Here is a 13,809-nt window from a genome sequence, read left to right as displayed (position 1 = left end):
TGTTGCGGTTGAGCGCATTGCGCCTGGTAGGTGTGTTGGGGAGCCATTCAAATGAATGGCAACCCAATGCACCTGCTGCACTGTTAGGCTATGTTCACACTAGGTGAGATTAGATGCATCTAAACGCATATATACATATATATCTATATATGCATCCAATGAATATATTCACACATTGCATTTAGATGTTTTTATCTGCATGCAGAAAAAATAGAAGACAGGTGCGTCTAGGAATCAATTTTAACGTCTTAACGCACCAAAACACATGTAAACATGATTTGATGCCAGGATTTAGCACCAGATGCATCTAAATGCATGTAATTTAACGCATATAGTAGCATAAACACCCTGACAGATTATTTCTGCATATAGAGCACAAAAATGCAAGTAGCAAGTGTGACTGAAGCCAGTCACTACTCTCTGCAGCCCTCTGCCCCCAGCCCAGGTTCCCAAGTCACAGCACAAGCGCTCCCCATAACTCTTTAGCTCCTGCTCTCTGGCTGCTCTGCTTTGGTTTGCATTATAAAAGGTCACTGCAATTACAAATAGTTTAGACATTTTATACAGAACACAAATGCAGGATACTTTAGGAAAAAAATGAATGGTTTCTTTGACCACAACAAAGATGGCCACCCTTATCCGGAATCGCATGATTTGATTGGCCGCCCTAGCTTCCTGGTGCTGATGGGTGGACACTCCGGGAAGTCACGCGCCCTCACGTGACAGTGTGAAGCAGGAAGACAATAGGCGGGTCAGCAGTGACAGTGGGAAGCGAAGATGGCAGCAGAGAGGGAGCCGCCTCCGCTGGGAGATGGGAGAAACACCGAATTCGAGGAGCTGGAAGACGGCGAGGATCTCTTCACTAGTACCGTGTCCACCATGGAGGTGAGGCTGCCCTCTACATATCCCAGTCTGGGAGAGGAAAGGGGTGCAGGCTTTGTGTTGTCTCTCTCAGGGTGTCATGTCACTCTTTGCTCCCCTGATCTGTGACAGTTGTGGGCCCAGCAGAGTCAGCTGTCCCCTCTCTGACATCATCCCTCCTGCTCCCATCATTGCAGGCAGGGAACTCACCCTGACATCAGACAGCTTAGCAAGATTACCAGGATCCCTGTGTGAAAAGGCTTTGGTGGAAGCTGTTAACCTGTGACTGCTGCACTCAAAGCTAAATCTGCAGCAGTGGAGAAGAGCCTATTTAAACCTGCTGCAGGTGACATGGCTGTTTCTGAACTGGTACTTAGCCTAGCAGGAGGAAAGTAATGTCAGCTTCCTCCAGTGGTTTCTCACCTCCATGCAATATGTCCTCCAGGGGCACAGTAAGGCTCAGGCTACATGTTGACTGAATGGCTGTGCTGCTGGGAGAGATAACTACTTGTTGGCAGCACACAGAAATGAATGTGATGTCAGTGAGGTAGCTAGTTCACCTCATGGTGACCTCACTATAGCTGAGGCATGCTACATTTGGTCTGGGTGTCTTAGAGGCAAGGAAAGGGTTAAAGTCCTATTTCATTGGTGATTACCCAACACGCATCTACCTAATATCAAGAAATTCTTGATGTACCTACCTAAATGTATGTCTTCAGTCACATGATCAGCGGTCCTCTAATACCCTTTCCAGTGGTGGGCGGTCCTCTGTAGTGACATCAGTGCCATTCTGTGTTGCATTGTACTGGGGGTCCAATGATGCTGCACTGACACTCCTCACCCCGGGGGTGTATCCATGACACCCGGGGCCTACAGGAAGTTGAACTGGACCGATGGCACAGGACGGAGGAGGATGCAGAGGGCACTGCTAGACCATGGGGAGAGGGAGTAGTGTATTCTAATACAACACAGGGTCTTATTTATTCTCTCTATAGCACCAGGAATCTACTAACCTGCGGCCCGAGGGCCATATATTGCCCTTTGCAGACTCCAGTAGTCAGTATTTGAAGCATATATTCATAAAGAGGCTGTAATGTCTGTGATCTCTAGCAGTCTGTTGGGCAGTGTCACAGGTCATGGGGTCTGTGGCTCGGACCATGACTCCAGTCTCTGACAGTCTCCTATATTGCCCCTTTGCAGACCCCCAGTAGTCAGTACTTGAAGCATGTATTCATAAAGAGGCTGTAATGTCTGTGCTCTCTAGCAGTCTGGTGGCCATTGTCGTAGGCCATGGCTCCAGTCTCTGACTGTCTCCCTTAGCATGTCTTCAGTCTCCAGCCACCCCTGTTGCAGATCTGCAGTGTCTAATAATTTCCTCTTGTTTGTCTAAAATCTCTGACAGTCTTTTGTCATGTACTGAATATTATGAGTGGCCCTTTGGAGTTGTCAGGGGCCACAATTGAGACCCGCTACACCTTACATGTTGACAACCACTGCCCTAGGCTACCGGATTGGTGCACCATGCATCCTGTAGTGATTGGCCCATGGATGGTAGTGATGGCAGACTGCTTTCCTGATTGGACAGTTTAACACCTTGGCCTTTATTTGTATTGATGGGTGAGTGTTTGTGGTTCTGGTGACCTCGTCATTCCTCTCCGGATGCTTATTTGGCATAGAAAGCTGTCTTGTTTTTCTGTCTTTGCAGTTTTGTGTAATGTAAACATTTGGAGTGCAGGTCCTGCAGGGAGGAGGAGGCAGTGTCTGTGTATTTTGTCCCAACAAGAACTTTCCGCCTCTCTGATAGAATCTGCTCATTGTAGTTGTGGAATGTTACTCGCTCGTCTTGTTGTGTTTGGCCAGTTGTGTTCCCTCCGAGGTGTATAAATTGTTGGTGTTGCTGGAATAAAATGTAACGCTAGATAAATGGGGGCTTGTTATCTGTCAGAGTTGGAGCATCACACAGTGTAGTTGTAGTTTTATCAGGAGCAGCCTGCAGTATAGATACGGGCCTGTGCAGACTGTTAGGAGTGTCACATGTTCCAGCAGGTTTGTCAAACTTCTGGCAGTTGGCAGAATGATCTGTAATGCAGAACTTGTTTTTCTTCTGGTATATAGCTGGCCATACATGTAACGATTTCTCTCCTTCAGCTCAGCAGGCTGGACAAGAGAAATCACGCAATTCCCCATCCGAGCTAAACAGTGTGGAAGGAGGAATCTTCCTGCCGGCTAATGTAGTTTGACAGCAGGAACGGCAGACCAGTGTCTACATCTGATTGGCTGCCATCACTGTTTGGCCCAACTACCTTTGATTTTTCCAATTGAAGTTTGTCAAGTTGGGTGGTGTTGGCAGGGCCACCCACGGGTTCAGATTGTGGCCGATTCACAGGAAGATTCGAGCTGTGTATGGCAAGGTCTGTCAGGTTTACTCTAAGTGTGCCCCTTCATGGTCTCCTTACTCCCTATTGGCCTCAGGGTGCGACGGGCAGCCTGACTGGGGCCTCAGGGTGCGACGGGCAGCCTGACTGGGCATACTTAGAGTGACCCTGGAGAGATGTGGTCACTTTTACTCTATTCCTAACTCCGTAAAGAGGGACCTGGACCTTCCTGCTGGTGACCAGAAAAGCCACAGGTTTTAATGAAAGAAAACCTTTCTTGATGGCAGCATGGAGGCTGCCATTTCTTTCTATTCTGCAAATGCATGTTGCCTGGCTGTCAGGGTGACCCTGTTCACTTCAGCACTTTGCGTTAAAACTGATCTGTAAGAGCCCATGTAAGGGTAAGGGCTCGTTCATACCATTAGCAGTGGCTTCTGGTTTTCAGCAACTGATCAACACCAGTCACCACAAGGGCCCATTGCAAACAATTGTGTTCTATGTGTTAGAGCTGCAGCTAACGATTATTTTCAAAATCGATTAGTTAGCCGATTATTAAGTTCGATTAATCGGATAAAAAAATAAAATACATTTTTAAAAATGGCTCCAGTGATGGGACTACTAGTTTGTATTGAGATTGCAGTCCATCACAAGAGCATGCTTGGAGCGGTGGAAGTAAAAAAGAAAAACAAAAAAAGTGTGGTGTGCAATATAGTAAAATGTAAAATTATACAGCAATGATGAAGACTGGCACCGGCTATAGAGGACTGCAAATCAAAGCAATAGTACATGATACAGCACAATGCAGAATACTACCAGCAATAGTACAGTATAGCTGGTGGTATTCTGCATTGCGCTGTATAATGTATTATTGCTTGGATTTGTTGTACTCTATAGCTGGTGGTATTCCACTTTATAATGTATTATTGCTGGGATTTGTAGTCCTCTATACAGCGCAATACAGAATACCACAAGCTATAGAGGAATACAACAAATCTCAGCAATACATTATACACTTACAATGTATTGCTGGGATTTGTATTCCTCTATAGCTGATGGTACATTGCTCTGTACAATATACAGTACAGCACAATGTACCATCAGCTATAAAGGAATACAAATCCCAGCAATACATTATAGAGCACCATGTGGGGGAGTGCAGGCTTACCTGAGCAGTCAACTCCAGCAACTTACTTCTTCTACCCGCGTCCCTGTGCTGATCATGGGCGGGCGGTGAGCGTGAGGCAGGGAGGAGGTGCTGCGTGTGGAGCGTGGATGCGGCGGGGCCTGGCAGCGGCAAACGTGAGGTGGGGAGGAGGTGTGGCGCGCAGCGTGTGTGGAGCCGTGAACAGGGCCAACCAATCAGAAGCCGATTAATCGATGATTGAAAAAGTTGACAACTTTTTCAATAATCGATTATAATCGATTGTCGATTAGTTGTTGCAGCCCTACTATGTGTCCCCTTCACAGGACAATGTGGGTGTGGTGTGGAAAAATGCCGACATGCTGAATTATTTATTTTATTTTAGCAGGTCAGCGCACTGCAGCGCAGCACACAGCATTGCTGTCACCACCCTGAGGCGCAGCACACAACATTGTTGTGTGTAGACCTGAGCGGAGTGTACACTTTGTAAACTCCTAATAAAGTTAAAAAAAGTAAGCAGTGTGATGCACTGCAACAGCACAGCACACCATCCCCACACGGACTTTACTCTGTAGACTAGTCCACACACTAAAACTCTGCGTTTTAGCATGTGAACCCCAAGACTCTTGCAGCATTCCAAATTTTAATTCGGGGTATGCCTGTTTCCTGGTTTGAGGCAGTCCAACGATGATTTCAGCAATGTGGGGTCAGCTAATGCACTAAACCAGAGCAGCATAAATCTTAGGAGCCAGGCATCCAATGCTCCTTTAAAAAAAAAATACAGCTGGAGTCTAACTTTTGAGGTTTCCTTTAGTTGTTGTCAATGGAGCTTGCGCCTGAATTCCATGTTATTTTGTCCATCCCTTCTCTAAAAGCATCTCAGTCTCGCCATTGGCTGTCCATGCATTACAGATCCATTCCCAGGATCTAACCGATGGCAGAAGTGGAAGTGCAGGGCCACCGTTCTGCTTTAGGCACATGCATTTTTGCGATAGGGGCCAAATTGCTTTGTGAGATTCATGCAAAAACAAACTGCAACTGGAGCAATCATCTGCAGGTAATCCTAGCATGTCCAATGACATGCAAACAGCATTGCAGCTGTTCACATAAGTCTCCTGGAGCAATTTGTAAGATTTACCTAATCGGCCCCAATCCCAACTGTGAATGGAGCCTTCGACCAAGTCTGACCCGGAACAAGTATTCAAGTCAGCAACTGAAGTCATTGAAGCCAGTGGGACAATTTGTCAGCAATAATTGTCTCCATACTTCTCTCACCAGAGGTTTACTTGCACGGTCATGATCATCATGAAGATATGGGGGGCTTCCATTCACCATTTGAAAGTTGTAGCTGCCTGGCTGTCTGTGACTTCAATAGTTTCTCATTCACTCAGTGATCTGGATCAAGTATGCTGGTGATTTTCTGCCTGTAGGGTCAGTGACTAAGGATTGAAGTAAGAGCATTACAGCCAGGCAACCAACATTTGTTAAAGGAGAGGTCAGCATTAGCAGCCTTCATTTTTCTCTTGTATTGTAATCCTAATAAATAGATGTAGCTTGAAGGATCATTCTGTTTTTAGTATCAGTATCCTTTAATGGACCCAGTCTTTTACTTATCTGTCCTTGCTCTTGCTTGATCTTCATTGTAGAGGCTGTCAGGAGCCACACAGCCTGTGCCACAAAATCTCACTGATAGGCAGCTTCTTAAGAACATGCATGGAAAATGTTCGTCCATTCCTATGGCGAGATCATCTATACACCAGCAATAGACGGCCTCTAGTATTTCTGCATGCGTGCAGAAGAAGCGTGGAACTATATGGGTTGGACTTGATGGACTTATGTCTTTATTCAACCCCAAATACTATGTAACTATGTAAGGTAGACTTCATTGTGCACCCGGCTGGGAGGTGAACACCTACTACTGGAAAGATCTGGCAGTAGGGTGGATATGTGAGTATAAAGCTGGCCATGCGCTGTGCCACCTGCAATTTTCTATGAATCTACTAAGGACTATGTAGTATAAGAGTCTACCGAAATGGATTTTTCCAGTGCTTGCACAGTGTTGGTAGATCGAAAGGAGATTGCAAAGAGATTTTCCAATCGATTTGAAATGTGTGTAGCTTGCCTAAGACTTGGGAGCTGCTTAAGCTAAAAATGTTACAAAGGATTAAAGGAGAACTATGGGGTCAGGGCTTTTCCCCATAGTTCTCCTAAGGGTCACAGGAGGACACAAACTATCGTCCTCCCGTCACCCAAAGCTCAGTATACCGCGAGCTGCAGCTCCTGACTTTACTGTCGAGATCCACCCAGCTGGGTGATTGACAGCGGGCTCTGCCTATCTAGAGGCAGAGCCAGCTGTACCCTCCTCCCCAGTCCGTTCCACCAGTCAGTGCTGGAGGATAGGAGCAGGGAGGGGGGAATCCCTGCAGGGAGCTGTGAGTGAGAGTCACGGCTCTCTGCAGGGACAGGATCGAGAAGTGAGCGAGCGACGGCATGTGTTCCCGATCTATTGAGCCGACGCGTGACAGTTTTATTGTCACACATCAGCTCGAACTATGAGGCTGAGTGATTTTTCACTCACCTCATAGTTCTCCTTTAAATACTGTTAAAGGATTTGAACCTATCAGGACCTCTGCACGCTAGCCATTGTGGAACTACGAGTCCCATGAGGCTTTGCCGAACCCGCACAGCCAAAGGCATGACTCTTAAGAGGCATGATGGCATTTGTGGTTTTACCACAACTGGAGTACCAAGGTTACCTACACCTACCTAATACCTACCCGGTATTCCATATGCCATAGTTAAGGGGAGTTCATGATTCTGGATCTGACTTGACGACAAAGCTGAAATCTGATTGGTTGTTTAGGTAACTGTGTGCTTTGTTAATCATCTTTGTTCTTTACACAGTGTGTGTGTGTGTGTGTGTGTGTGTGTGTATATAAATAATATTTTGTAGCAGTTGCATGTTTATACTTTAAAGGAAACCGTCATAGGAGAAATATGGGGGCAAGCATTGCTGACCTTCTGAACATGCGAGTTGTTTGGCTGTCATGCTGAACCATTACCATCAGACTCACTTACTTGGAGTTAGTATGCACATCAGGAAAGTCTGACTTTGTTATTTGTATACTTATTTCAGGTTTGTGACTGCAAGTATTGAAGCCAGGCAGTTAGTATTTTCAGAAACAGTGGCCAGCTGCCTCTACATTCCTCCCAGGGGAATAAGAAGGTAGAGACGTCAGAGGGTATCTAGTCTTTGTTTCAGCATGGGGGTGTGGAGGGCTCTGAACTGGAGAACCGATTTCCTTTCAGATTGGTAAACCTCTTACTACAGTAGTCGGGCAGTAATGATTTAGATGCTGTCCGTTGGTCATAGCCTTTAGATAAGAAACCTTTGCTACTAAACTATTATTTCAAACTTAAAGAACTCCAGGATTTTAAGAAATTAACCCTTGCAGTGGGGCTACCTCTGCACTGCAATGGTTAACTGCTTGTTTTTTTTCTAGCGGTAAAAATAAAGACTCGATCGTCGGTCCTGCAGCAGTGGCTGCTCAGCTCTCTCCCGCTCCGCACCAAATGTGGTATGTGTCTCGGTGTCCTCATGTCTAATACCAGATGTGATGATATCAGGGATCCTCAGATCACTGGAAACCAGGGGACCAGCCTAGCAGCCAGGCGGGCCAGAGGACTGACCGAGTATATCTGCTCCGGCTGTTCCATGACATCACGTACATTGCAGGACTATGGAGCCTGCATTGTATTTGATGACATCACCGGTCCCTAAACAGCTGGAGCGCAGGGGAGAAGAGGCTTCGGGACCAGTCTTAGCAGCCCAGCGGGAGCCTGCAAGAGCGGGGTTCAGGCGGGTAAAACAGCTTTATCCGGTCCCCTAGCCATAAACTAATAGTTAACCCTTGCAGTGCAGGGGCAGCCTTAGGCTGAGTTCACACCTAGGCGTATCGAATATGCGCGTTTGTCGACAAACGCGCGTTTCCGAGGGCTACCTGGCTGTATCCCAATGGATACGCGCGGCAAATATGCCCCAAAGAAGCTCCTGTACTTCTTTGGGCTTAGGGCGTTTTGTAGCGCGTTCATACGGCCTGTAATATGCCCAGGTGTGAACCATACCCATAGGAAAAAATGGGATTTCGGTGTTTGAGCGTTTTGCAGAGCGTAGGAACGCGCTACACAACGCCCTACGCCCAAAGAAGTACAGGAGCTTCTTTGGGGCGTATTTGCCGCTCCCGTGATGAGCGACATGGAGCTGTTCAACAGAACAGCTCCATTGAAAATCATTGGACGGCGACTTCTCGTGATATCACGCGGCGGAAATCATGCGATTAAACGCCCAGTGTGAATGGGTACGAACAGTCGCGCTATCCCGGCCGCGCGGATCCGCTCGAGGCAAGTGTCGCTTTAGTGTGAAAGGGACCTAAAAGTAGAGAAGCCACTTGGTTATAACAGCCAAATGACTAGTGTTTTCAGAATGAAGCTCCTCCCTTTGTCCCCCCAGAGAATCAGAGGGAACATGATTGGTGACCATGACTAACTCCTTTTATTTTTTTTCACAATATTTTTACTCTTGCTTTTATTTAGTAAATAGCTCCCTTTGTGTATGAATAGCCCCAGGAAACCTATGCTTTGATTACTAACCTAAAATAAGTAGCCTTTGCCTGACTTCATTGACGAGACAAGAACCCCGTACCTTCTGAAAGACTACAGAGAGGCACCTTTGGTTCGTAGTCCAATGTTGGATGATCAGTGGTATGCAGCTAAGGTTTGTGATCCTATGCTAGTGACTGTATAGTAAGGGGGAAACGGCATTCCTGGTAAATGAAGAAAATGACTTCTTTTCTCATTGAGAGAAACCTTTGCCCACTGCAAACTGTGAATGAGTAATAACAGGTTAATAAATATTTTGCTCCTATAATGTTTAGTAAAAATGATATATCTTGTACTCCTTTTTGATGATTATTTTAGAAGTTGCAGTACTCCTAATACTAGCCCTAGTCATCACTTATATATAAATAAGTGAATTCAAATCTCTGCTCACATAAGGTTTTCATAAATTTACAGTTGCTCCTACTGCACAGTATTAGCTGTTGTCAAAGTGGGCCTTGTCTAAAAACACATTCTGACAGTAATTTCTTCAATCTGAAACCTATAAAAACCTGTCATATGTCCTGCTCTTTATACCCGTAAGGCTTAATTTACTAAGTTAACCTGCCAGGATAAGGATTTCTTTAGTTAAGTTCAAAAGAAGGGACTTTCTGTGGGATATACAGTTGTGCTGAAAAGTTTGCATACCCTGGCAGAAATCGTGAAAATCTGGCATTGATATTAAAAACATGATTGATCACGCCCAAAAAACTCCTTTTTTTTAAATCATAATGATAACGGAAATCACCCAAATGGCCCTGATCAAGAGTTTACATACCCTGGAATGTTTGACCTGGTTACAGACACGCAAGGTGACACACACAGGTTCAAATGGCAATTAAAGGTTCATTTCCCACATCTGTGGCTTTTATCAATTAGTGTCTGAATAAATAGTCAATGGGGGGAATTTATCAACGCACTTGCGACAGTTTTAGCCTCTTGGATCATATTTTTTTTATGGGCAAATCTGTCTTTTAACTTGTGCCCCTGTTTTCTTCAGAGCTTGCACTACTTTTCCAACTGCACGTGTTTTGCACCTTTTTTGCACGTGTGTTCATCTGCACTTGTTCTGGGCTGTCTGAAACTGGAGCATCACCTAAGAAAACACTCACAACTTAAGTCTCCATGACCACTTCTTCAAGATGCAACAGTTACGCTTTTTGCCTGAAGTTACAAGTCTTCTTTCCTGGAGTCTATTAAACCTCATTTATCAACAACATTACACTAGCTTGATAAATCTGGTGCAAATATTTTCCATGCAAGTTCAAACACTCGCAATTGCTTTGATTAAATTCCCCCCAATGAGTTTGTTACCTCTCTCGTGGATGCACTTGGCAGGCTAGATACTGAGCCATGGGGAGCAGAAAAGAATTGGCAAAAGACCTGCGTAACAAGGTCATGGAACTTTATAAAGATGGAAAAGGATATAAAAAGCTATCCAAAGCCTTTAAAATGCCAGTCAGTACTGTTCAATCACTTATTAGGAACTGTAAAATTCGAGGATCTCTTGATGCCAAGCCAAGGTCAGGTAGACAAAGAAAGATTGCAGCCACAACTGCCAGAAGAATTGTTCGGGATACATAGAAAACCCCACAGGTAACCTCAGGAGAAATACAGGCTTCTCTGGAAAATAATGTTTTTTTTCAAGGAGCACAATACGTGAGCTGCATGGCTGAGTTGCCAGGAAGAAGCCTCTACTGCGTCAGTGCCACAAAAAAGCCCAGTTACAATATGCCCGACAACATCTCATATTTTATGACACTGTAACTTGGAGTGACGAGACCAAAATACCATCCACACTGTGAAGCATGGTGGTGGCTTACTGAGCTCTAAAGGCACGGGGAATCTTGTGAAAATTGATGGCAAGATAAATACAGCATGTTATCAGAAAATACTGGCAGACAATTTGCATTCTTCTGCATGAAATCTGCACATGGGACGCTCTTGGACTTTCCAGCACAACAATGACCCTAAGCACAAGGCCAAGTTGGCCCTCCAGCAGTTACAGCAGAAAAAGGTGAAGGTTCTGAAGTGCCCATCACAGTCTCCTGACCTTAATATCATCAAGCCTCTCTGGGGAGATCTCAAACATGCAGTTCATACAAGACGACCAAAGACTTTGCATGACCTAGAGGCATTTTGCCAAGACAAATGGGCAGCTACACCACCTGCAAGAATCCGGGGCCTCATAGACCACTATTACAAAAGATTGCACGCTGTTATTGATGCTAAAGGGGATAATATGCAGTATTAAGAACTAAGGGTATGCAGACTTTTGAACAGGAGTCATTTAATTTTCTTTATTTGTTGCCATATTTTGTTTTAGGATTGTGCCATTCTGTTATGACCTACAGTTGAATATGAATCCCGGAAGAAATAAGGCCTCGTTCACATAGATAGATATATATATATATCTCTCTATCTCTCTATCTCTCTATCTCTCTATCTCTCTATCAGAAAAAATGGACATACAAGAGAGATACAGTATAAACACACAACACAGTATGGTACGATCGTACCCAAGTAATTAGGATCAGATGCCCCCCCTTGAAGGAAAAAAGGATTAGGTGTTGTTATTAATTTAAAGGGGACAGTCTGCTGAACAGTTATACTATAAGCTGATGGTCGCTAAAGCGACCATCAGCTTATAGTAGAACTGTAAATGCCAGGTCCGTATGGCATACTGACCTGGCCAGCTGGAAGCACTTTTGTAGGTCCGTATGCCATACGTCCTTGGCAGCGAAAGGGTTAAACAGTCATCCGTATCAGGCATCATATTGGCACATCCCTATGGACAAGCCGTTCGTAGTTACCCACCAAATCTCTTGTGAGGTCAAGAGGGGGACATATAGGGAACTAAAGAAAAAGCAGGACCGGGGAGAAAGTGCAGCAGAGTAGAAGCCGTATGGGAGAGTTCCAGGCGCAGCAGGCGATGTCGCAATGTCAGGGCACGTATTCTAGATTACACCGCGAGCATTGAGAAGAAATTCCGCCGTATGTACGAACTCCGTCCAGTAGAACCAAGTTTTACGAAATTTCTGCCCGCCCATGGTGGAGGTCTGCGGTCAACTCCTCCAGGGTACGCATCTCGTCAACCTTTTTCAGTCACAGGTTTAGAGGTGGTGGGTCTGAACGTTTCTAGTAGAGGGGTATGCACGCTCATGCCGCATTGACTAGATGGATTAGTAAGGAATTGCGGTATTTGGTCTTGGATAGGGGCGCAAGGTGTAAGGGCAGCGCGGCCCGACTCACTATATTGAGGGGCAGAAGAGGGCGTGCCGGTCCATTGAAGTGAATGGCACCGTAGCCACGCCCTCCAGCCGCAATGCTTTTAGCTGCACAGGAACGCAAGGCACATCAATGCGTGCTGCAAGCACTATTTTGTTTGGGCCGGAACGGACCGCAGGCATTGTGTGCCTTGCTTTCCCGTTCGGCCAATCGCATTGTTGCCGGAGGGTGTGGCTACGGGGCCATTCACTTCAATGGACCGCCACGCACCACCCGCCCCACAACATGAGTGAGCCGGCCGATTCAGTGCGTTCCAGCCAGAATGGGAATAGAACGCACTGTCTGGTGTGAAGGAGGCCTAAAAGAAATGTGTTTTGCCGGCTCACTCATGTTTTCTTTAAAACTGTTACATATATTACCAATTCTCCAGGGGTATGTAAACTTTTGAGCACAACTATAAACTGAAGCCTTGGAGAATACATATAAAACATTTGACATAAATATCATATTAAAGTTAATGCGTCCCATCAAGTTAAGTTGAAGAGCAAGGCAATGTGTAATTGCTCCATGAAGGATAGAATTACTGGGTTCATATTGATTTCTATATATAGGTCATGGGGACTCTAGATTATTGCCCAAATATTTGAATTTAGAGGAGATCTGTGAGTTGCAACCTGCTGGCATCTGGATGTGGCTGACCACATTGATGGGGAAAAAGAATATCATTATTGTTATTATACCGGATTTATATAGCTCCAATAGTTTGCCCAGGGATTTAAAAAATGGAGGGAGACAGTACAGTGTCAATACAACTTCAGTGCTGGAGGGTTAGGAAAGTCCTGCTCATGTCCGCTTACAATCTAGTAGATTTATGCAATTTAATTTAATTACCAGAGGATGTCCCAAAACTGTGTACGATGGGTAGAAGATTTGGAAAATGGGATATGTGAATAAGCAAAGTATACTATCATATTGGATGCATACAAAGACCCCCTTTTTTTCTTCCAGATTCCTCAATCTAAGGCCCTGTATATCATTAGGTATATATCGGCTTTACGATTCTACAGCTAGAGCAAAAGCAACGGCTGACAAAGGGCACCCCTGTCTCGTACCCCGTTCTATACTAAGAATAGTCTCAACAGGTCACCGACACACACACACACACACACACACACACACACACACAGATGAATTCAATATCTCTTGGATATGTTTATTGAAGAATGTCACGACGTGTCATTAGAAGCTGAAGCTAGCGTTTCGGGACCTCGCAGAGCGACATAGTGACCAGTTGAGACTATTCTGAGTTTTGCACGGCGCCATCCGTGTAATCACCAGAGCACCACCACCATTGGAAGGTTGCAGATCGCAAGGAGTGCAGGTGGTTCTTGGAAACAGCCGTTCTATACGAAAACTGTTGTCACCTACAAATTAATTTGAAATCTTTCTGTAGGGACAGTGTACAGAAGTGTAACCCGGCTGGTAAAGCACAGATGGAATGCAAATCCAAACTTTTGAAGTGTTCAGTATATTTACACTAACACTGAA

At 45.2% G+C, this 13,809-nt stretch overlaps 1 protein-coding gene across 2 annotated transcripts in view; it reads left to right on the top strand.

Moving 5' to 3' along the window:
- The first annotated feature begins 725 nt into the window (after nucleotides 1–725).
- Nucleotides 726–13,809, top strand: part of SNX2 (sorting nexin 2) — a 49,671-nt gene continuing 36,587 nt past the window's right edge. For both annotated transcript variants that reach the window (XM_018571169.1, XM_018571160.1), the window contains exon 1: nucleotides 726–885. In XM_018571169.1, coding sequence (XP_018426671.1) covers nucleotides 778–885 — 108 coding nt within the window. In that variant the 5' untranslated portion in view covers nucleotides 726–777. The remainder of the gene's footprint in view (nucleotides 886–13,809) is intronic.

The sequence above is a fragment of the Nanorana parkeri genome, unplaced genomic scaffold, assembly GCF_000935625.1.
Source record: "Nanorana parkeri isolate BGI_ZX_2015 unplaced genomic scaffold, ASM93562v1 scaffold40, whole genome shotgun sequence".
NCBI lineage: Eukaryota > Metazoa > Chordata > Amphibia > Anura > Dicroglossidae > Nanorana > Nanorana parkeri.
This window is presented reverse-complemented; position numbering and strand designations above follow the sequence as displayed.